Source organism: Mustela nigripes, chromosome 9 (assembly GCF_022355385.1).
Source record: "Mustela nigripes isolate SB6536 chromosome 9, MUSNIG.SB6536, whole genome shotgun sequence".
Taxonomy (NCBI): Eukaryota; Metazoa; Chordata; class Mammalia; order Carnivora; family Mustelidae; genus Mustela; species Mustela nigripes.
In genome coordinates, this window is record NC_081565.1 from 34429232 (window position 1) to 34452635 (window position 23404).

At 33.1% G+C, this 23404-nt stretch overlaps 1 protein-coding gene across 3 annotated transcripts in view; it reads right to left on the reverse strand.

Moving 5' to 3' along the window:
- The window catches only part of ZCCHC7 (zinc finger CCHC-type containing 7), a 243368-nt gene that overhangs the window by 214610 nt on the left and 5354 nt on the right, over positions 1-23404 (reverse strand). For all 3 annotated transcript variants that reach the window (XM_059411297.1, XM_059411299.1, XM_059411296.1), the window contains exon 2: positions 22262-22892. In XM_059411297.1, the coding sequence (XP_059267280.1) occupies positions 22262-22871 (610 nt within the window). In that variant the 5' untranslated portion in view covers positions 22872-22892. The remainder of the gene's footprint in view (positions 1-22261; positions 22893-23404) is intronic.

A 23404-nucleotide genomic window follows, 5' to 3' on the forward strand; every position in this document is an offset into this window, starting at 1 on the left:
TTCTCATTTCAGCTGAAAAAAAAGTGAAGAAACAAATAATCGTGTCTTTATAAACTCCAATGCTAGTGATTCACAGGAAAGAAAAAAAAAAAACCCTACTATTTGAGACTTATTAAACAGGAAAAATAACTTATCAAGCCCGGTATGCACACTGAAATGCTACAAAAATCACAGAACAACTCATAGGTGTTAAATGTTATGCATTAAGTATAAAGTTTATAGTGTCTGTTATTGATAACAGGAAATTATGGTTGTATGTTGTATAATAACTCTTCTTTCCACTCTATACTCCACTAGAAAGATCTATACACATGTGATGCAATGCCTTCTGGATATTATTCCAATGTCCAATGCAAAAATATGCTTTTCTGTTCCTGTACTGAAACACAGCTGTTTCTGGCACACATTTAGTATTTGCCTTCTTTTGTGATACAATCTGACCTGCAGAATGTACCAAGGGCAATTACTGTCACCATACAAAAGAACAATAGGTTAAAACAATATTCTTAGAGTGGAAGTAGAATTATAATTTAAATGAAATTTCAGACTTAATATATCCAAACAGTTTAAGTTAAATGCAAAAACGAATTATGTACCTAAAAATATAAACAGTTAGGGTTGATTTTGTTTATTGCCTCAAATATTCAGAATTTGGTTTACCTTTCTACATTAGACCCTACAAATTCAACATTTAAAGAGATCAATGAGAAAGTAAAGTATTCTTGTACAGGTGTCCCAAAGCTCTTGCCTATTCCCATTCCCTTCCTTTCCATCCCCTTTCTCCAACCTGATTAAAAACCTAAAAAGAGCCCAACTGAGAATCCCACAGCCACATACTGGGCATCATTGTAGTCCTAGTGATCCTCCTTTCCTCAGGAGCATTCATTTCTAAAGCCTTAATGACACTCTGTCACATTCTCTTGAAAAGGAGAGGAAAAACTGCCATTAAAGGCTGTGTTCATTATAATCAGTGACTTCTTAAAAATGTTTGCAGTCAAGCAGTGATGTATCCTTGGGACTTCTTTCAGAGCTTGAGTCTTTTAGTAGCTTCTTAATGTTTTAGGGAGTTTCTATGCATAGGAAATTATGAGAAATGCTTATAATTGCTTAGGGATTTAAAAAAAATAAGAAAAGGCAAAAACAAAACAGAACATAGCAATGTTAAATTTATGTGTTTCCCATTTGCTATTTAAAGTATCTGTCAAAGCAACTTAAATATATTTTTATATAAAAGCAAGCTGACACATGAACTATTAAGAACCTCAAATGGTAATAGAATATTCTCAAAGTAGCATATTACATGCAGAACACTATAAAGAAAATAAGCTACAGAAGAACCAAAATTATTCTATGTATGATGTGAGCAAACAGTCTTTTCCCCAGGTAATAACAGTATTCCTGGGAATTCCCCAATCTAAAAACCTGGATAGATGTCAGAAAAATATTAGGAACTGAAAACCATTTTTGCTTAAAAATAACACAGTTATTTTCATCCCCAAAAAAATTTAAAGAGGAAAAGAAAGGGAAATATTCTTTAGTACTGTTTCTCAAAAATTTTGCAATGTTTCCTACAGATATTCTTAAATTTGCTATGTTCAATTTACCCAATATAAGACTAGAATTTCTTTAGACGAAAAACTATGAAGTACTTGTTTATTCCTTATGCATTTCTTCCCAATTTATAAAACAAAATCCTACATACTCTGCAAAATAATGTAAGCTTAATTAACTTTAATGAAATTAAGCTGCTAATTTATTGCAAAACTATAAGCAGAAAATAAAATCAGACTCCAAAAGTAATCAATTACACAAAGGCTTTGGCTATCATATGGGATGCTCTTTACAGTTAGAATAGAAGGCTTACAACAGAAACCATTCTAATGGGTGTAGTTTATCTTCAGACTGTATTTAGAAATTTTACCCTCCATTTAATAAATTCAGAATCCGTTATTATTTAAAATCACACAAGCTTCGCCCATTGATCAATAATGCCACCAAATTAAATCCTAAATGGTAGTGACTTACAAAAACCTCAAAGAATTTTGGGACTTACAGTGAACTCTTGGCTACCTTTCTGAATTGCCTTGTCTCCAGAAAAAAATTAAATCCCCAAATGGATCCCCCCCTTGCCACTCACATACTTGTGGACCATCTACTTCTTGCCACAAATTTGAACGTGGCCCAGAAAGTACAAAATAGTAGCCTAAGCCTTTGTTTCTCAAACTTTCTAAGAAATGTATAAAACCCTTTAGAGAAGTTTTCTTGAACTTCAAATTGCTCCACAAATCCCTGAGAACCACTAACTTAAGAAACTGAAGTTTCATTCTACGACAAATGTCTTTCAGTTGTGAATTATCACTGCAAAGTGTTATCTTTATAACTGGTACAATTCCTTTTTTAAAAAATCAACACAACCGGGGCACCTGGGTGGCTCAGTGGGTTAGACCTTTGCCTTTGGCTCAGGTCATGGTCTCAGGGTCCTGGGATAGAGCCCCGCATCGGGCTCTCTGCTTGGCTGAGGGGGGCTGCTTCTCTGTCTGCCTCTCTGCCTACTTCTCTCTCTCTCTCTCTAATAAGTGGATAAAATCTTTAAAAATAAATAAATAAATAAGTAAAGGACTTGGTGATTTGGGGGAGGGGGATCAACACCACCATATGAACTTTAACAGTTCTTATGGAACTCAAAGACCATCCCCTCCAGGACCCTAGGAGTTTAAAGAACCTAGTCTGAGAAACACTGCTTTATTCAAAATTGAAATAAGAATCTGCTATTCCCTAATCATATTACATATATTTTCCCCACATACCCCATCCTCATGAAGCAGTATCTTTCCTTTTCTGCACCCAATAGCTCTCTTAACACCACTCATCTCTTGTCTCTTAAACTACCAGATCTTTGAGGCCAGGGTCTATACCTGGTTCATCTCTATAGGGATCAGCATACCCTTACAAGGTGACTCCCAAAAGGCCCTGATTACTTGTTGACTGAATTAATAAATGTGGAATATATTCCTTTGGCTACTATTTTCTCTCAGATTATATAAGTCTTTGTTCTCTTAAATAATCAAAAGTTTACAGACTTTGTAATTCCCACAACATGCTTACACAGTTAAAAAAAAAAAAAAAAAAACAGAAGCAAGTCTAGCCTTTTTTTCTTCCTTCTCTGTATGAAGAAACAATCACTGATAGTTTAAGATACCAGAAAAAGTCAATAAAAGATACAAATATAAACATCACTACCATCAGTGTTCTTATAAGACATCTTTCTAAAATGGGCAAAACTCCATATTATAATCAAACACTGATATGTCACAATATATTAAAAATTCACTGATAAATGCTGTGATTTTAAAACCTAAATGTTTTGGGGGCACCTGGGTGGCTCAGTGGGTTAAGACTCTGCCTTTGGTTCAGGTTACCATCTCAGGGTCCTGGGATCGAGCCCCACATCAGACTCTCTGCTTGGCGGGGAGCCTGCTTCCCCCTCTCTCTGCCTGCCTCTCTGCCAACTTGTGATTTCTCGGTCAAACAAATAAATAAAATCTTGTTTAAAAAAAAGATTAAAAAATAAAATACAGTCTAAATGTTTTTGTGGTCAATGGGTCTGAATGAACCAATAAAATCATTGTATATAAATTTTTTGTGATAAGGATCTATAGATCCTTTAGTACATTTCATGCAAAATGAAATAAAACTCATCAAGTACAATAAATTAAAATAAAATAAAGCTTTCTTTTCCTTTCAAAAGCCACAAAGGTTTGGTCTATATTAAAAAGCCATAAAAAATAATCAATTCTAAGTTACTATACAGTAACTCAAATAGGGATGATGGTTCCTCAGATGCTAATAAAAAGCACTATATGAGCTACTACTTTTAATCCTACCATGATTGTCATGCCTTTTACAAAGACAGTCATCTGCATTGTAGGAAATATAAAAAGCCCAAAAGGTTAAAGCTTTGGATATAAAATTTAGCAACCAGACATCTCTATATCCTATTCACTCTTCACTCAACTTCCATTTATCTTTTTGGGATTTAGATATTTGCGAGGGTTTTTTCTAACTTTATGTTTCAATTTTATGGAATAAATAACACACCCACATCTCTATGTTGGACAATATTAGAAACTGCCAACCAAGTGCTTTTTGTGGGTTTTTTCTTTTTTGTTTTGTTTTTGCTGTATTTGTTAGGTCTCACCTGGTTAAACAGAAAGACAAAGTATGAAATAAAAGTAGTTTTTACAGGACAAAACATTTTTCACCTACAGTACAATGTGTCCATTACCCCTAGAACTTTATTTATAAAGAAAGACTGTTTATAGTAGATTTAAGATGAAATACTATTACTTTAAATTCCCAAACTTCCACTGAACTGTTTTTAAAATAGCATAACTTAAAGATGTTTGGGGGATGCCTAGGTGGCTCAGTCAGTTAAGCGTCTGCCTTCGCTCAGGTCATGATCCCAGAGTCCTGGGATCGAGCCACAAATCCGGCTCCCTGCTCAGTGAGGAAGCCTTTATCTCCCTCCCCCTCTGCCTGCCGCTCCCCCTGTTTGTTCTCTCGCCCTCTCTCTGTGTCAAATAAATAAAATATATTTTTTTAAAAAGCTGTTTGGGTAGCAATTGTAAGAAATGGGGATAAATATTAATGGTATGGTTACTAAGTCAATATATTACAATACGTTAAAACACGATAAGAAAGAGAAGTCCTAAAGAATGATCATTAGAATAGCCTGCCCCTCACCTCACCTTGTACTTCCTAGTTATTTCAATGTTAAATTCTGGACCTACTCTATTAGGTACTTAAAAAGTTAACTCAACCTTAAAAGAGAAGCTGCAAATACTTGATGTTATTAGCTATGTTTTTTAAATATTTAAAAATTTAAATAGGTCAATCAATACAGGTACTTACTAATTTTAAATTATATGATCAGAGCACTTGATATTGAGTGAGATTTTCAATTTAACACACATACTTCGTTTAACTTCCTCTGAAGTAAAATAAAAAATAATAAAAGAAATTTTTATTTTAAATCTGCATTTTCATATTACAAGGCCATTGTATAAAAAGACTTATCTTCCAAAGATCTTGTGGGAATGTTGAGCAAAAATTACATTTCTCTATCAAAAGAAACTAGTTTCATATTTGATGAAAACAAGTCACCAGAGGAAATTACTATTGATTTATTTCCTGTTAATGAAGATTCTTCCAGTAACTTACCACAGCTACTACCACAATTTTTAGTTTTAAAAACAAGGGTGGGGAAAATAGAGAAGGACTGACTGGTACACAGGTATAATTTGGTAATATGGTCATATGGTCAGAAATAAGGTTTTTCAATGTGAGGATCTAAATCTTTTCCAAATCAATTAAAGAGTAAAATAAGAAAAACAGCATACATATTGACTTAAAAGAAATGCATTTCTCAGAAAACTAGATATACAAGTACTATAAATTCACTGTCTAAAACCAATTTGAGAAAAAAACATACATCAGAATCCATATGCTTCATAATTATTATCATAAAATCTTCTATAACCAGCACCCATAACAAAGTAATCTAGGTACCAAGAAACTTTGGCAGTAGCAAAGGACATGGTACAAAGGTACTGTATCTATATACAGCACATCAAACAAGATGAGATAAATCAAGCTAAAAGAGTATCTTAAAATAGTATATTTACACTTGTTTTAACTAGTAATTATCCTAAGGTATATAACACGGCCATTAAGGGCTGATGTTCAAAAAGATTTCCCCAGAAAGTGGCAGGTTAGGGCCACGCATTTTGAGCTACATAAGAATACACACAAAGATAAATGTTCGAGGTATTTATTGTGGTAATTTTTTGCCACCCTCCCCACAAAAGAGGGGAAAGGTCAAATAAATTATGATGTGCTTATACAGTATGTTATACAGCCATTAAAACTTTTGTTTTCTGAGACTATTGTAATAACAATATACTTACAGTGTTAAGGAAAGTACAGGATATAGAATTGTACATGTCATTTAAGATTCGATTTATACATATATGAATATTCCTAGGAGGGAAAATTAGATATACACAAAGATGTTACTAGTGGGTCCATGTGATAGGATGGACTGTGCCTATCTTTATGTTCTTCATACTTTTCCATATTTTTTATATTTTCAATGGTGTCCTATTTTCACAAAAAATAAAAATCATATTTTTATATACAACTTTCATAAAATATAAATAAATTGGTATTTATAATTTTTAATGTGTAAAAAACAATTCAATATTAAGCCTGAATCAGCTTTTTTATTTAAAAGTGAATGCATGTAAAAATGTATACTGTACACTTCAACAGGATCTAAGCCCTACTGTCCCAGATAATTACCTACCAACAAAATAAATATCCCCTTTTAATTGTGGGTTATATTCCTTACTTCTAATTGAAATCAGCATCCACAATTCAATTATTAGAACAATTTTTATCCAAAATTATACTGAAATATCTCAATATTTTAAATGAGGAATGCTACTCAAGCAAACACTTATTTTAGTAAGAATTTTTTTAAGTGAAGGATCTATAAAAAACCTACTATTTTAATAAGCAATTAAAAGTTAGGCATGCTCCTCTTCTCTGAACTCTTATAACTTTGTATTTTTATTTATTTATAATAGCCATGAAGAATCAACTTTCAGGCTGCTTCCCTGTAAATTATAGCTTGTTTCACCTGACAATATCTTTATTCTAGAATTCTTATGTTCTGTTTTTAATAGCTAAATCTCTGTTTCTAATTTACAAAATGGAAGAGTTTTTTAATTTTGGAGTATTTTGGTGTATGTGCCTCCCCAAAATAATTTACATATTCACAGCAAACTGAAGATAGATTTTAGAAATACATTTAAGAAGATAAAGCAGACTTCTAAAAAATGTGAAAGTATTATAATAAGGATAGACTATTTTTAAGACTGCAGAGACATCCAACAGGAAAAGGAAAATTTTAAACAATGTACTGAACTTTACATTCCTCCATGCCAATTTTCAATGTGGCCCATTTTTCAATCAAGGTCTACATATCTAAAAAGTTGACTTATTAAAATTCTCAATGAATTTAAAAACACTGCTATTAAACTTTTCTTTACTCCATTCAGCCCCTTAACTAATCAAACAATGAAACAAATATTACAAGACGAAGCCTGACAAAAAATCATAATGAACCTCTCCGATGAGAAACTAATTGGTACTAAGTACACAATGGCTTACATTTAATCCTGTTAATAACCACACAAAAAAAGAAATAAAAGACTCACTTTTCAGTCATCTCTCTGGACCACTGGGCTAAAATAACAGCATGACTAAATCTGACATTGACCCCGTGGCCCTGCTAGGAGTTAAAAGAATTCCTTTGAGTCTTCTGAGGCCTGTTTTCAACTGCTCCAGAAGGGGTGGGCTAGTCATACACACTTGTTAGCCTTCTTTACAGTAACAGGTCAAATTAGAAATGGCCATACACACTGTAACATACCCTAACTCTTAGACTTTAAGTCTGTACTTTAAAACACCAATACAAAAACAACAATAAAACAGTAATAGTTGGCTGATAAAATGTCACAGATGGATAAAATGTAACTGGAACAATTAGAATATATCCAAGCAATAAAATTACTGGAAATACATCTTTTAAAAAAATAATATTATATCTAAATTAACAAGGCTGAAACTGAGACAAAAACACCAAGATGAATCACTGATTTAAAAAAATACCTTATGTAAATCTTTCTAGATTTAATCACAGTAATTTTCAGCAAGCCTACTGAATTAAAACACACCTAATTTCTTTGTGAAATTCTGCAGGTTTTTGTGACATGAACCCACGAATAGCAAACAATGTTGAAGTGTATAAATATGTCTGAAAGCAGTTTACTTTTTCCTTTGCATTTTTTTCGAAACACTCTGACTTCTAACAAAGAATATATTAGCATCTCATATATTCCTCTCTACCTAGTGATTTAAAGTAATTATGGATGTGGATTTACTATACTTGACAAAATTTCTCTAGATCTAATATTAGTACTTTTAAATTAAGTATATTTTCTTCATTAAAATAAAATTCCATGCCTTACTCTTATTTCACAACATCTGATCACTGAAAATCTAACAAATCAACCACTAGCATATTTTATATATTTGCCTCGTTTTCACAATTTAAAAAAAATACAACTCCAGTTAATTTACATCAATATTTAAAATTAACAGGTCTACATTTTCTGTATCCTAAAAGCCAACAGATGTCCTTATAGCACAAAGAAATAAAATTATCACACACCAAGGCATACTTTATCTTTATGGCAAATATCTAAATTAATTTTACATAATTCAGTTTCTGTACTCTTATAATTTTAGCTTATCGTATTGACAAAATCAAACAAACACCATAGTCAAAGAACTATTAACTGAACATGATGACTTCATTGAACATTAGCAATTAGCTTTAACGCACTGTTTTATTAATTCTGTAAAGGCTTAAATTAATTTAGGATAAAGAACAGAGTTAAAGTTTTAATGCTTATCATAATCAAACTTTGTGAGTATGTCAAAGTGTAAGTGAACTCTCAGAAAAAGAGAGCTCCAGCCCTCTATGTTTTGAAAATCTGTAAAGGCACATAAATCCACCTGTCAGGTGACAGCATTTGGGGGAAAGTTTTCTTTCTCTCCAGTTCGTGTTCTGTTCTTATTCCCTGTCTTCTCTCTTTCACAGAAAGATTGTGGAAATACCCACAATCAACGAGAACAGTGAAATACAAAAAAACCTCAAATTTACCAAGCAATAAGAGAACTACATATTTCACAAACAACCTCTACTTAAAGCTCTAATCAGAGCCTACTACTCTAAACAGAAAACTAAAGCTAAAGTTTCCACACAAAACAATGTAAATTTTACCCTCATTGGCTTACCTTCACAACATTTTCTGGCGTAAAAGAATATCAAGAATAAAAGTATTTCCATTATACCTGAATAGTTACTATACATGTTTAGCCATTCAGTTTTAAAATAATCTTCTATCCACTATCAAAAGAAAAGAGAGAGGGAGAAGAAAGAAGAAATCCTACAAAACAAGAGTTTCAAATAAAGACTAGAAAAGGCATCAAGCAATGATGGCCTTAAAGAAAAAGTTGTCTGATGATTGTGAAGTTTTCTAATAGCATGAAAGCACTTCACCAGTTTGTTCTTTCCTTAATAAATTTCAAGTTTGGCTCTACAGTGCTTTCCTACTAAAGCTAAACATAATATAATCTTTACCATGAGCTTTAACAACTAAAAACATTTTACACAAATATTTATAAGACTAGTAAAATGTGCTAATGGAAAGATTCCTTCTTGTTTTTAAAGATACATACTTTCACAGTTGGATCACTTTCTCAGTATCACAGATTATACCCCGATTCAATATGAATACCAAAATTTCTCATATCTAAATATAAATGTTTTCTATTATAACAAATAATAAATAAATATTTTTAAGAAATATATATATTTTAGAGGTTATTTATATTTCTCAATAATTGTATACAAACATTGAGAATAAACTTATAAAATACCTTTAAAAATACAAATCAGAATTAGGAAGAATAATTTTACAAACTTAAGAAGGCTCTGTAACTATGAAAAAGAGCAGAAATTCAAAAGATTAATTGCCATGGAAAAACACAGCCATTTATTAGGATACATTTCCTTCATAGTTTGAAACTCTCACTAATTTTAAAAGATACGGCTTTCTGAAGTGTCATTTGACAAAAATCAAAATGTGAACTCTAACTAGAAAATAATAGTTACATAAAACAAAAATTCAATAATGTTATTTGTTTCTTGGTAATAACAGATTCTATAAATCAGTTTCATATGCTAGGAAAACTAAAACCCATAAGAAAACACTACAATTAGCAGACACAAAAAGGAGGCTTCCCCTTACCCCAATTCCCAAAGTACTTAACAGATATTCAGAAAGAGAATTTTAGATACCTCACTAACATGGTATATAACCAATTAAATGAAAAACCCTAAAATTAAACCTATCAAAATTAATTCTTTTTTGATCCTATTTATCAAAATTAGAAAGTTCTTTCAGCCTATTACTTAATAGTATGACACGACACCATATTTTATGGTATACTGGGAAATTATTGCAGTTATTTAAAATGCTAAAATGAACCTCTTTATTATCTTCTAGTAATTTAATGAATACAAAATTCAGTTAAATAATGCTACTGTATGTTGCACCCTTACAAAACAAATGTAAAACAGAAGTAACTTTGATCACATTAATTTACTACTTTTGCAGTCTTCAAGTATTAATAAAAAATGTTTTGGGGAGATGTTAGGACTAAAGACCACTACTGTTCCCTTAACAGCATAACAAATTACTCAATATTTAATTGCCACAGCACTTCTCCAAGGACTTAACATTCGTCAACATAAAGTTATTTTATAAAGTAAATTTCTTCACATTTGAAAAACAAGCATGTTTTGAAGGAATAAGCATTTTAAGATCTGGTCAAGTTAAAAATGTATGTTCCTAAGCAATGTATATTAATACATTCATTTGAATATATACATACCATGGACAACAAAAACTGAATGTAAGAGAAACCATGTATCAGATTATAACTGATTTCCTATGACTAGCTTTTTTGAATATACAGTAATATTTAAATTAAAAATTTATAGTAGCTATTTACGGCTAATTAGTATTTCTAGTTATTTACTTAGTTGAACTATAACATTTTTATTCCAACAGTAGACTAAAATAGAAAATTTGGGGATTAATAATTTTCTATCAATTTCATGATTAAAGCTAACATATCTTTTGAGCTTCTCAACAGCTCAAAAATTAAATTGCTACTGTTGTTAAGAAAACAAAACCAAGAACAAAATTAGTTTTTCCCTGCTAGTCCCCATGGATCTAAGGCCACACAATCTGCAAAACAAAACAAAACAAAACACAAATAGATGGGCTAAGGAAGAAAGATCAAAACAAAGAAACAAGTTTAAAAACAAAAACAAAAACAAAAAAAACTCTCTTTCCCTTTAGCAATCAACAAAATAACAAAAAAGAAAAAGTGGAAAAGTCACCCAGAATATATGACCATGTAAGCATGGGCACTCTTGCAGAAAACCAAGTCTGCAACCCAAAGCCATGGGAAATTTAAATTAGAGCAAAGGACCACAATAGGCAGAGAAATTTGTAGAGATAAAAAGGGACTGCTGAGGGTGCAGGTATACTACTAAAGATCTTTTGAGATTTTGAAACAAGCTTTATTTGTTTTACTAATTTTTTAAAAAATAAATAACAACTATATCCACATTATATCATTCTGCCGATTAACCCCCCCCCCACTTAAAACAAAACACATGTATGTGCTATATCTAAAGGAAGAGAAAGGATTCTCATTACTTAATACTGAGTATCAGCAAATCAAATTTGCTTCACAACTCTATCTCCTTCCATATTTAAATGTTAAAACTATGTCAAAATTTAACAAAAGGAGGAAAAGTCAGAGATAAGACCCTTCTGATGGTAATCTAAGTGGTGGCAAAATCACACAGTTCAACACAACTCCCCTTTGCCCTGCAAAAAACTATATGTCAAAGTTAGTTTAACCAAAACAGTCTGAAAATTAGATTATCTATGTTACATACATCACGTTTCATCGGTTAAATCCAGAAGTAAAAAAATATTTCCCAAACTACAACATCTCAAACAGAAGAACTAAGGGACTTCTACAAAAACCAAGATAGTCATGGTATTAAGAACCAACACAAGTATTCCACAACTTAGGACCTGATAGATTTTAACCAGTAATTCACCTATCCAGAAATATTTAGATTGAATACTATGAACCTTTCCAGGGAAGTATTTCTTATACATAAAAGCCAATCAAACCAGCTTAAAATAACACATTTATGGCAATATTTAAGTCACATTTATTCTCCCACAAAACCTTTATATAATTTTTAAAGCAAACCAAAATTCCAGAGTAAACATAAGATATGGAATGAAGAGCAAAATAATGACCATATGGGAGTGAGGTAATTTTTCAAGTTCTTAATAGAACAATGAAATTTTTTGGCAATTAAAATCCTCCTTAAAAGTGGAAAGCAATTCTATTTCTAAATAAAACCAAAAATTCATTTTTGTTTAAATCAGACCCTTAACACTAATTAATGATTAATACATAAGGAGTAACATATGGAATCACTGTGGTTGCACATTTTTTTCTTTAAAACCTCCCTCATTCAGTTAAATCCATATGCCATTTTCCTCCATGTCCTGAATTCCTCTCACCTGACTTTTCTAAGCAAAATTTTTCAATTACTTTAAAAAACTTATTTATCAGTCATAACCAATCTATTTCCTACGCTTTAGAATTTCTCATTAACTACAAATGTAAAGAGTATTAAAAAGTTTTCTAGAAATTTAGGCTTTCTCTCCCTACAGTAGGTAATTCTGTTACAAACACTACTGAGTTACAAAGCAAAATCAAATGTGACCAATGTACTTAAAGGGAATTGCCAATAAAAACACTTACCCTCAATAAACAGCTCTAAACAGCCATTCTTTCTTTTTGAGGTAATTACAAATTAACTCTATATTTAGGCAAAAGGTGGGGGGTACAAATTATTTTCTCACTATAGAATTATACTGTCTTCCTTAAAATTATACTGTCTTCCTTCCTATTTGTAAAAGATGAGGATAACAGAAGATGCTCTCAAGTACATGGTTAACTAATTTTCAAAACTACGTCAAAGCTGAAATTCCAAGGTAAAAATGTCACAAAAATAAAAATTATGTATTTAGCAGGCAAGATTCACTTTTAAATAATCTATTATTACACTGCATTTATATCTGGATCCAAATCTATATTACAAAAATAATTTTTATCCCCAGAACTGCGTCTCTATCCAGAACTAATGCTATCAGATCAAGATTCAAACACTCAAAAAACAAGTAAAATCTATTCTTTTACATATTCTTAAGTATATTTGTATAATTTTTTTAAAAATGTGTCCTTACACATGGTGTATGCTCACTTAAAGTATTTCTTTATTATCAGAAGAATCAACAACAATTTGGCAAGTAACTCAAAATGCCAAAAACTTGACCATGACAATAATGTGTAACAAAACAAAGATAAACAATGACTGAGAATGTAAAAACTTCTGGCTGAAAAACTTCCATTAACTCAACACTTTTATTTCATTAAGTGTTAACAACCAATAGAGTGTTAGCAATAGATTAGTAAATTACTTTGAAATTAAATATAAATTTAGCAGAGTCTTAAAAACAGGATCTCCTACTTAGGGACATGAATGGTCTTCATTTTTACAAGGGAAAAAAGAGTACATGCTCTCCATTCTATACTTCTGAAAAATGTTTTACAGTCTAATCATATGCAGTTAACATCAAATTTACTTTCTGACCATCAAAATAAACTATATAAATTATACTCATTTCTTACACAAGTGATCACTATGTGCAATAGATTATTTTTAAAGCAAACAGCTATATGAAAATTACATTTCTACCCAGACATCAAGATTCAAGTTCCTATGACTTGTAGATAAAAAATGAAAATGTTGCCTGTCCATCTAATTTTATGCTACTCCAATCCCCCCCAAAATATAAAACTGTAGCTGGTAAATATTTGAATGGCAACTAAACTAGGTTGTTCATTCAATAATACATGTTATTTTCATATTAAGCAGTTTCTAATAAATTTAACATATCTTATATGAAAATCAAATCGGTTTCTAAAAGAAATATCAAAAAAAGAGTAAAATTTAATTCTCTTCCTAAGTATTTATCACTGTTGAAAAGAAAAGCTACTGTAAATGAATTTAGACTAAAAGTCATAAACTGACTTTGGAAGAATGCATACCTAAATTGCTGATCAAAAGCGAAATCACAGAAATTAGCAAGCAACATACAATATCAACATTCCAAAATGTTATTAAAATCCAACCCAAAACTGCCTTAGCATTTCTGGAATTTCTAATGAGATTTTCAGTCTGCTGAACAATGGCCATAAAAGGCTTTCAAACTTCACTCCATTCACAAGTAAAGTTGAAATTGAACATTTTTATTTCTTCTCTCCCTATGACAACTTCACCACGGAACAGTGAATAACACAGCTCAAGTCATTATGCTAATTAGAAATTAAATAAAAAGATGCCCTTACAATGGTTAAGTGTAAGGTGACATGGTACAACCAGAGACACAGTTCAAAAGCAGCTTTACGAATTGTGTAGTACAGGCTTACAAAAGCTGAAAACATCAGGGAGGGAGCTCCTTGATGCTCTCGGTCACTGGAACTCTAGCATGTGGCCATTTTTCAATTATAAGGCAGAAATTCAACTATACATCAATAAGAAATATGTAAAATGGCAACCCACCCTTATGACCTAAAAGGCAAAGAAACTGTATTTATTGAAATTAAGCTGACTTGTTAACTGATGAATGCAGAAAGCGGTGCAGGGTAGGGGGGCAACGACACGAGGACACCACCTTAAAGATTTGAAGATTATTGAAAGCAAAATCTAATTTATTAATGTTCCCAAACTAAGAGAAGGAACAGAATGTGTTCCTTCCCTATGTTAAAAGATGGTAAAGAACACAAGTTATGAGGAGCCAAAGTTTTATTTTAAGGCATGTTCTACTTTGAACAGTCCTGCATAAAATATACAGGGCTACTCTTGTCTGCTGACTAACCTTATAACACCTGGCCCATTTGAGAGAATTTTTCTACCTGCCATAAAATTATATAAAATATCCAATTTTCTTTAAAGGAAAGGGAGATATACAAACAAGAAACAGGTGGAAAACACTGGAACAAAATAATGACCAAAAAATCCTCCAACAGCACTCTGAACACATACAAAAAATGTATACGAAACATAAATACCCTCTCTCATTTAGGCTAAGGAGGTTTCTAAAAAGACATGTTATTAAATACTTAATCATACCCAGACACATACTAAACTATTAATTTAGCATTAATGGTACCATACAGTCTTAAGTTTCTACAAGGGTTTTCAGCTTCTATTCTTCCTCCCTGCACTTACCCTGAACTGAAAATTCTATGCATTTTTCAAGACACAACTCAAAGGGCTACCTTCCAATTCGGTCTTGTACTTTGCCTATCCATGTAATGATTTTTTTTAAGTCTATTACATTCATCTGGAGATGATTTTGAAATGTGCTAGAGCATCTCTTAAATTTGTAGAAATGTATTTAACTCTGGTTTACAGTGTAACTTCCATATTGTCAGGCATTTTATGGCTTCTAAAGGCAGGGACTACATAGCAATTCTCAAGTCCCAACACCTAAATGGTATATTAACTTGTACACTGCATGTATACAGTAAGGAACTATTGGACAGATTTTAAGATTTTAGATTTAGTCTAACTAAAATGTCACCAAATCAAATAAAATTTATTTAAGTAAAGTGCCATACTAGACACGTTCAAAAGCACTTGGGTTCACAAAAAAAGCTGAGAACTTTCCATTCAAACTACCAAGTGGAAACTATATGCCCATACTTGCCAAAATCATCCTGTAGTTGGAAGAGTTTAGCCATTTTTCTATACATTAATTTAGTCTATCCATTGTCTCATTTTATCTTTACAACTTTAATAAAATTATTTCTTTACCAATAATGTGATTAAGTTACCCAAAATCACAGCTAGTCAATTGAGGAACTACAACAGACATAATAACTACAACTGATTAAGAGCCTGTAGGTAACCTCATTCAGAATCAAACTTGAAACTGAGACCAAAGGGATGAGTAGGTATCAAGCAAGGTAGAAAGTGATCCAGGCAGAAAAAAGCAGCATTTGTAAAAGATCCAGATCAAATAAAGCATGACCAATTTGAAAAACTGAAATTCAAACAGGTAACCCACTCTACTCAAATTTTAATTAGTTATCAAGTCTTGGTTGAGTGCCCAATAAATGCCAAGGATCCTGCAATTACCTCTAGATGAGTTCTTTATCCTCTGAAATTGTACCCAAAACTTTTATATGCATATTTTGGGGGAGTAAAGGGACTTGACACAAAGACAACTATAACACTGGGCGCCGGGCTGGCTCAGTCGGTAGAACATGCAACTCTTGATTTCGGGGTCATGAATTCGAACCCTACATTGGGGGAAGAGCTGACTTAAAATATATATATGTATATAAAAGACTTACTGCACTAAGTCACTGAAAGCCATTATTTTACTTCAATTTCAAAACCTGTGGTTTCACTTCAATCAAGCCGTAATTTCACTTCAACTTCATGTTGTAGTATGATGTAAAGAGCACTACTCTATATGCAAAGGTAGGACTTCAATTAAATTCACCTAAGATTTACTTGATTATCCGCTATGTGCCAAATGTTGATGAACTAAAGAAGCAATATGTCAAACTGTAATACTGAATGAGCTCTATGTTAATGTAAAATTCTATAACGTAACAGTTACGTACTAGGAATTAATACAGCTTCTTCAACATGCTATATTCTTCATTCTTCAAAAGTTACTGCTTTTTAAAATCTGAGTCTAATTTTTCGCTAAATCTGAATCTTCCAAAATTACTAAATGAGAAACAAACATTAAGACCAGGAATAAGTATAAAAGCATGTTTGTGAAAGTGCAATTAGACTATTCCACATGTGTTTGAAAGACTGTAAAAGTATTTTATTCATAAAATATTTTAAATTACTATTCATTCACCTCTAAAATGTGTTTGTTACATACCTAATGTATCTAGCTCAGAGTAGTGCAGACAACCCCAAAATAGTCCACAGCCCTAAGAATATCTTTACATACGCTATGGACTGATCTCCAGGCTACACTGTTACAGAGAGAAAAAAAAAAAGGGTAGAGCAGAATGTGGTTAATATACCACTGTTTAAGGAAGGGGAGAAAGAATACAAAGATATATACATATTTGCTTTTTTTTTTTTTTTTAGTATAGGAACAAACCATCAATTTTCTCTGAACAGTTATCCATAAGGGGAAGAGCAAAAATGGGGTGAAGACTGGAGAGAAGACAGACTTTTCTGAATATATTATACCTTGTCTTGTTGACTTAAATGTGGAATCTTATAGACATTTTACTAATTATAAAACAAATTAAATTTGTAAAAGGCAATACTGAAAAATAAACATATAAAAGCAAAATGAAACAAATGAACTATCCATGTTTTAGTTTATAGCATAATCACAGGGAAAGAAACCTGAATTTAATCAAGCTTCCAGATCTAACTACCAGGTCATATAAAACACAGAGAGCACGGAATTATATGTTAAACATTACCACAAAATTCAGACTACAGAAAATTCTAGAGGACAACCAATCCAGTTAATACAACAAATAAATTACAAGGAAGAAGAAAAAGAGAATAAAAAAATAAAGATGGAACCTATAAAGGATACTTAAGTTATCAATCAATTACAATAAATGGATCTGATTCAAATAAACTATAAGAAAAAAAAATTGAGAGCCAGGATGGGAAATCTGAATGCTGACTGGGTTTTTGTTTTTTCTTCTTGGGTTTTTTTTTCTTTTTTTTTTTTTAATATAGGCTCCACACCCAGCCTGAAGCACAATGCGGGCCCTGAACTCACAACCCTGAGCTCAGATCAAGAGTCAGACACTTAAATAACTGGTCAACCAGGTGCCCCCAGCTGGGTATTTAATAATAAAAGAAACATTGGTAATTTGTTTAGATATGATCAGGAAGTGATTATGTTTCTTAAGAACTTACCTTGCAGAAGTACACACTGAAATATACATACACACACACATACACATATATATGTATGAATGAATGAAATGATGGGTGTGATGTGCTTCAAAATAATACAGGGACAGGCAGTTATAATTGAGAAAAGACTAGTCACAGGTTGGTTTATGGGACACTGAGTCTGATATAACATTCTATTTTTATATACTTTAAAATCTCCATAATAAAAAAACTAACAAAAAGTTAATAATTACTCCTAGAGCTATTAATATCCCTTCCTTATGCAGGAAAATAAGTGGCTTGTTTTTAATTCCTAAAGCACTTATTGTCTCTCCCCATTACTTGGCAATCTTATGTAATAATCCTCCCCAAACTTGAGATCCTTCTCACAAATTAAGAAACACGCTGATTTCCTTTGGTGCATCTCTTTCTTCAACCAGGAGATCTACCTTTCCAATATATGAGAATTTTAAGTCACTTGTACTAGAAATAATAAAAGAAATTAAAGGGTGAGAATTTCAAAAAGGAAAACAAATGCAGTGCAGGCATTGCTATATAAAGAAGCCTTAGGAAAGAGTAAAGAAAGTTAAGGAAATGAAGTCTAGAACTTAGAAATAAATTCCTACATCCCTCAGTAGAGAAAGCTGAGAGCCAGATAAAATTGGGACTAAGGGCCAATGTTTTGGCATGAATTTATTATAAGCAAAGTCCTCATCATTAGTTGAGGAAGGGCAGGCTGAACAAGTTATGTGTTACATCCACAAGTCCTCAACGGAACCTCAGGAAGCTAATCAAGAACTTCAAATCAGGAGTGGCTAGGTAGCTCCGAGAGTTAAGTGTCTTCCTTCCGTTAAGGTCGGAAGGCCCACGTCAGGCTCCTTGCTCAGTGGGGAGCCTGTTTCTCCCTCTCCCTCTGCCTACCACCCCCCACTTGTGTTCTCTTTCTCGCTCGCTCTCTTTCTGTTAGATAAATTAAAATCTTTAAAAGAAACTTCAATCAGGGGCACTTGGCCGGCTCAGTCAATAAAGAATGTGACTCTTGGTCTTGGCATTGTGAGTTCAAGCCCCACACTGGGTGTATAAATAACATAAAAAACAAAATCTTTAAAAAGTAATAAAAAGAACATCAAATCATATAATCAGAAAAGTATCAAACATTCAGAGGAAGGAAACTATGTCTCCAAGTAATGTACTACCTGCCTGACTGTGTATTAAGAGAAAGTACAATGTGTATGCCTCTCACTTGAAACTTAAGTAATGGGGAATGGCCTGAAGTTTCCACAGAACAAGAATAGCTCTGCACTCATTACTACAAATTTAACAATAGTAAATGGGAAATTTGTATGTACTTACATAGTCCTTCATTCATTCATTACTACCTCAAATTCACTAATCCTATTTTTTATAAAGTGTTAAGTTTTCAATTACATCTATCATCAGGACTTTAAGACACTTATCTCCCAAGGTTAAGAAGAGACTTCCATAAATTACTTCGCTTCTTCTTAGTATTAGCTTATTTTTAGTATATACATGTGTGTGTGTATACACACACATATTACAGGAGCACCTGGGGCTCAGTCAGTTAAGCATCAGACTCTTGGTTTCTGCTCAGATCGTGATCTCTTTGGTCTTGGGAATCAAGCCCTGCATAGTAGTAGGATGCCTGATCAGTGGCGAGCCTGCTTGATTCTCTCCCTCTGTCCCATCCCCCGCACACATTCAAGTGTTCTCTCTAAAATATTTAAATAATAATTCTATAAATATTATATAAATTCTGTCTCTTCAATGAAACACAATGCCATTTAAGGCTAAAACTATGTCTTTTATCATTTTAAATCCCCTCTGTGTATACTACAGAGTAGATGCCCAATATTTTGATCATTCAGCAATTAATACAGAACAAACACATGTCAAAGAATTACTCTAAATATCATAGGGTAACTTGTGAGTATGGAAAAGACCTGCCTTCAAGGAGTCTTTAATCTCTCCTATCAGACTGATACTTTAAATATGCCATAGTTCAAGGGTTTGGGGAGGAGGAGAAGCAGTATACCAAATAGCTACTGCTACGGTTAAACATCATCATTTCAAAAGTATGTCAGAATTTCTACAAATTTCCATCAACATGAAGAAATCTCTCTAAAGACTACTATATAAACTGAACTCAGATCTATTTACAAACAGGATAATAATGGTGAGAGAGTAAAACCACACTCAGATAAACATCAGTACAGAATATATTGCTTATTAACTAAAGAGAAATAGGATTATGGCATTAGCAGACCAAGGATATAAAACAGGAGATATATATTTGAATATCTGTCAGAGTTTTAAGAGTCAGGCAAGTTAATTGGCAAAATTGCACAATTTGTTTAGATTTGGCTGGAACAAAGAAACAAATCCTAGAAGCAAAGGGATAAATTTCAATATGTGTAAGAGGAATATACACTGAATGCAAGGAATCAAAAATTACTCAGAATTACTTAGGTCTTGCATCTAATTGCTAATGTTACTTATTAGTAATGTTACTAATGTTGCAGAAAAGGTGTTACAAATTTATACACATACACACACTAAACTTTAACAGAACAGCTGTAAGAATCAGTTTCTTTACAAACTCTTAAGTGGATGAAAAGATAAAGGAAAATTTGATGCAAAAAAAAGCCATACTAGAGGGGCACCTAGGAGGCACAGTCAGTTGAGCATCCGACTCTTGATTTCAGCTCTGGTCGTGATCTCAGGGTCATGGGGTCAAGTCCCGCATCCAGCTCCACACTGGGCAATGGAGCCTGCTTAGGATTCTCTCTCTCCTTCTCCCTCTGCCCCTCCCTACCTGCTCTCTCTCTAAAAAGAAATAAAAGCCATACTAGAAAAACATAAGCCAACATAAACGACAAGTATAAAAACCAAAATACTAAGAGAAAAAACTGTAAGAAATAACAAAGAGCATACCACCAAATCAAAATAGAATATGCAACATCACAAGTCATTGCTAAAAACAATGCAGTTAAGTGGAACCCTCATAAATTACTTTGAGAATGTATAATGGTGCAGCCACTGTGGAAAAGTCTGGTGGTTCCTCAGAAAGCGAAACATGAAAATCCCAGCTATACTAGGGGTACCCGGGTGACTTGGTCAGTTGAGCAACCGATTGTTGGCTTAAACCCAGGTCATAATCTCAGGATTGTGGAATTGAGCCTTAGGTCAGGCTCCAAGCTCAGGGGGAGTCTGCTTATCTCTGTCCCCTATCCTCCCTCCCCCTACTCACAGTCTCTCTAAAATAAATAAATAAATCTTCAAAAAAAAAAAAAAAAAGGAAAGAAAGAAAGAAAAAGAAAACCCAGCTATGCTAGTCTTAGGTATATACCAAAAATAGGTATTCAAATAGGTATACATGAATGTTCACAGTAGCACCATCCATAATACCCAAAAGGTGGAAATAACCCAAATGTCCATCTACAGATGAACAGATAAACAAAATGTGGTATAACAATGCAATTGAATATTATTCAGCCTTGAAAAGGAATGAAGTACTGATACATGCTACAATATGGACAAACCCTCCAAACATTATCCTAAGCGAAAGAAGTCAGACACAAAGGTCACATATTATATGATTCTATTTTCATGTAATATCCAGAATAGGTAAATCCACAGAGACAGAAAGATTAGTGGTTGCCAGGGTCTGGGAGAAGAAGGTACTATTAAAGGTTTGGGGCACAGCAAAGTACTATGAGTAAAAGGGCATTTCAAGACTACTAGTTTAACAATATTGTGCAGGGAATATGTAAAAGATCATTTAGGAAACTACTGCAAGAGACAAGGCATTAGGCATACAGGAAGAAAAACTAAAGGGAGTTCTTAAAGGAATTATGCATCAAGACTATGAGAGAGAGAATACAAAGTCCACATCAAAATTTCAATCCTTGAATGATGTGGTTCTAAGAATTTGCATTACCTCCTACAGTTTACTGTAGACTTACAGCTCTTCGGAGCCTCCTATCTTAACCACAGAATTCCTAAAATCTCAATACTAATTTCATATTCTCAGTATATCAAGCATTTCCCATGCTGGCTGCCTGGCTAACTCCTGGCCAGGCAAATCACTTAGGAAGAGGCAGTCCCAACAGAGTTGGCCAAATGACAGCACAGGACCAACGTCTGAGATGAATGCAGTACTCACCTGTGATACCAGGCAGAAAGAGAGGGGACTAAGATTTCAGGTCCAGAACCGGCTCTAGCCAAACAGGAAGAAGCAGCTATGAATTTGCTTATAGTAGAAGCAGAGCGTCTTTGATATTCTGACATACTCTTTCTGATGTTCAGACAGACCACCATCAGAGTAGCCACTGGTAAGAGTCTCATGAGAAACAAGCCAAAAAACAAGACCAAAAGATGAGGAATTAAATGGAGCAAACCCTATTGGTCTTTTGTCTAGGAAAAGCAGTCTTCCTTATTAAATATGGTATTATTTTTCAAAATGGCCAATATGATACTAACCTTCATTTACAGAGTTTTCACATCCAACAAGATTGAGAAGGATATCATCATCTTTATCATCAACTTCACATCCCAGCAGCATCCAGTTTTCCACGTTATCACTTTCTGAAATGGTGCTCTCTTCCTCTTCACTTGAACTGACCTCTATAATCATAACCTCTCGGATTGTACCTGGTATCTCTTCAGATTTAGGCTTCTCAATACTCCTCTTGCATTTCTTATCAGTCAGCTTATTAGAATGGAGAGAGGCAGGAGGACCTCCGGTCTTTTCTTTTGCTTGGACTCTAAAATTCTTTCTTTTGCATCTGTAAATACTATCTTCATCAGACAAAGTGATGACCTCTGACCCATCTGAGAGCTGGATGACCTCACTATCTGAAAGGATAATTAAGTTCTTCTGATTTGTTTTACTACTGGATGATTCAGAATTCCCAGAGTTCCTCTCTTCATGTTCTTCCTCTCTAATGATATTATCAAGATCTTGGGCATAATGAACTTGGCTGTAGAGCTGAAATTCCACCTCACTATCAACACTCAGTTCACTAGATGACTCTTCACGATAAAGGTCATCTTCATAGGCTTCTATGGTCTCATAACCACCAAACATCATGGGAAGTCAGAAACCTTGATGCTGTAAAAGAGAAAATCATACAAAGAAAATATTTTAAAAGCTCAGATCATGCCTGTTTAATGCATAATGATATCACCTTAGAGCTAACTTCTGTGAAGGCCATCATTGTTCTCAATAACATATTAAAATACCTTTTTCTCTTAAGAGTACTCTTTTTTTGAGGATTTCTAAATCCTGCTATGACCTGCTCTGATAATACCCACCCCTCTCAAATGAAAATTACTCCAACAAATTGAGTGGTAGTTATTAATGGAAATACCATATTTTGCATGTATGCTAGAAAGGAAAGACAGGTTGATCTACTGCTTCAGACACCATTTTTTTCTCTAAAATGTGAAAAATCACCAGAATAGTTTAAGTCATTCTCACTATTCCATCCATTCTTCATCTCTTCCCTGGTTCTGGTTCTACATCTCATCTTTTCAGGTATGCATTGTCACATGCGAATATAACTTCAACTTTGATTAAAACCCACTCCAAAACAATCATATTTACTGTTTTAGTGCAGATTT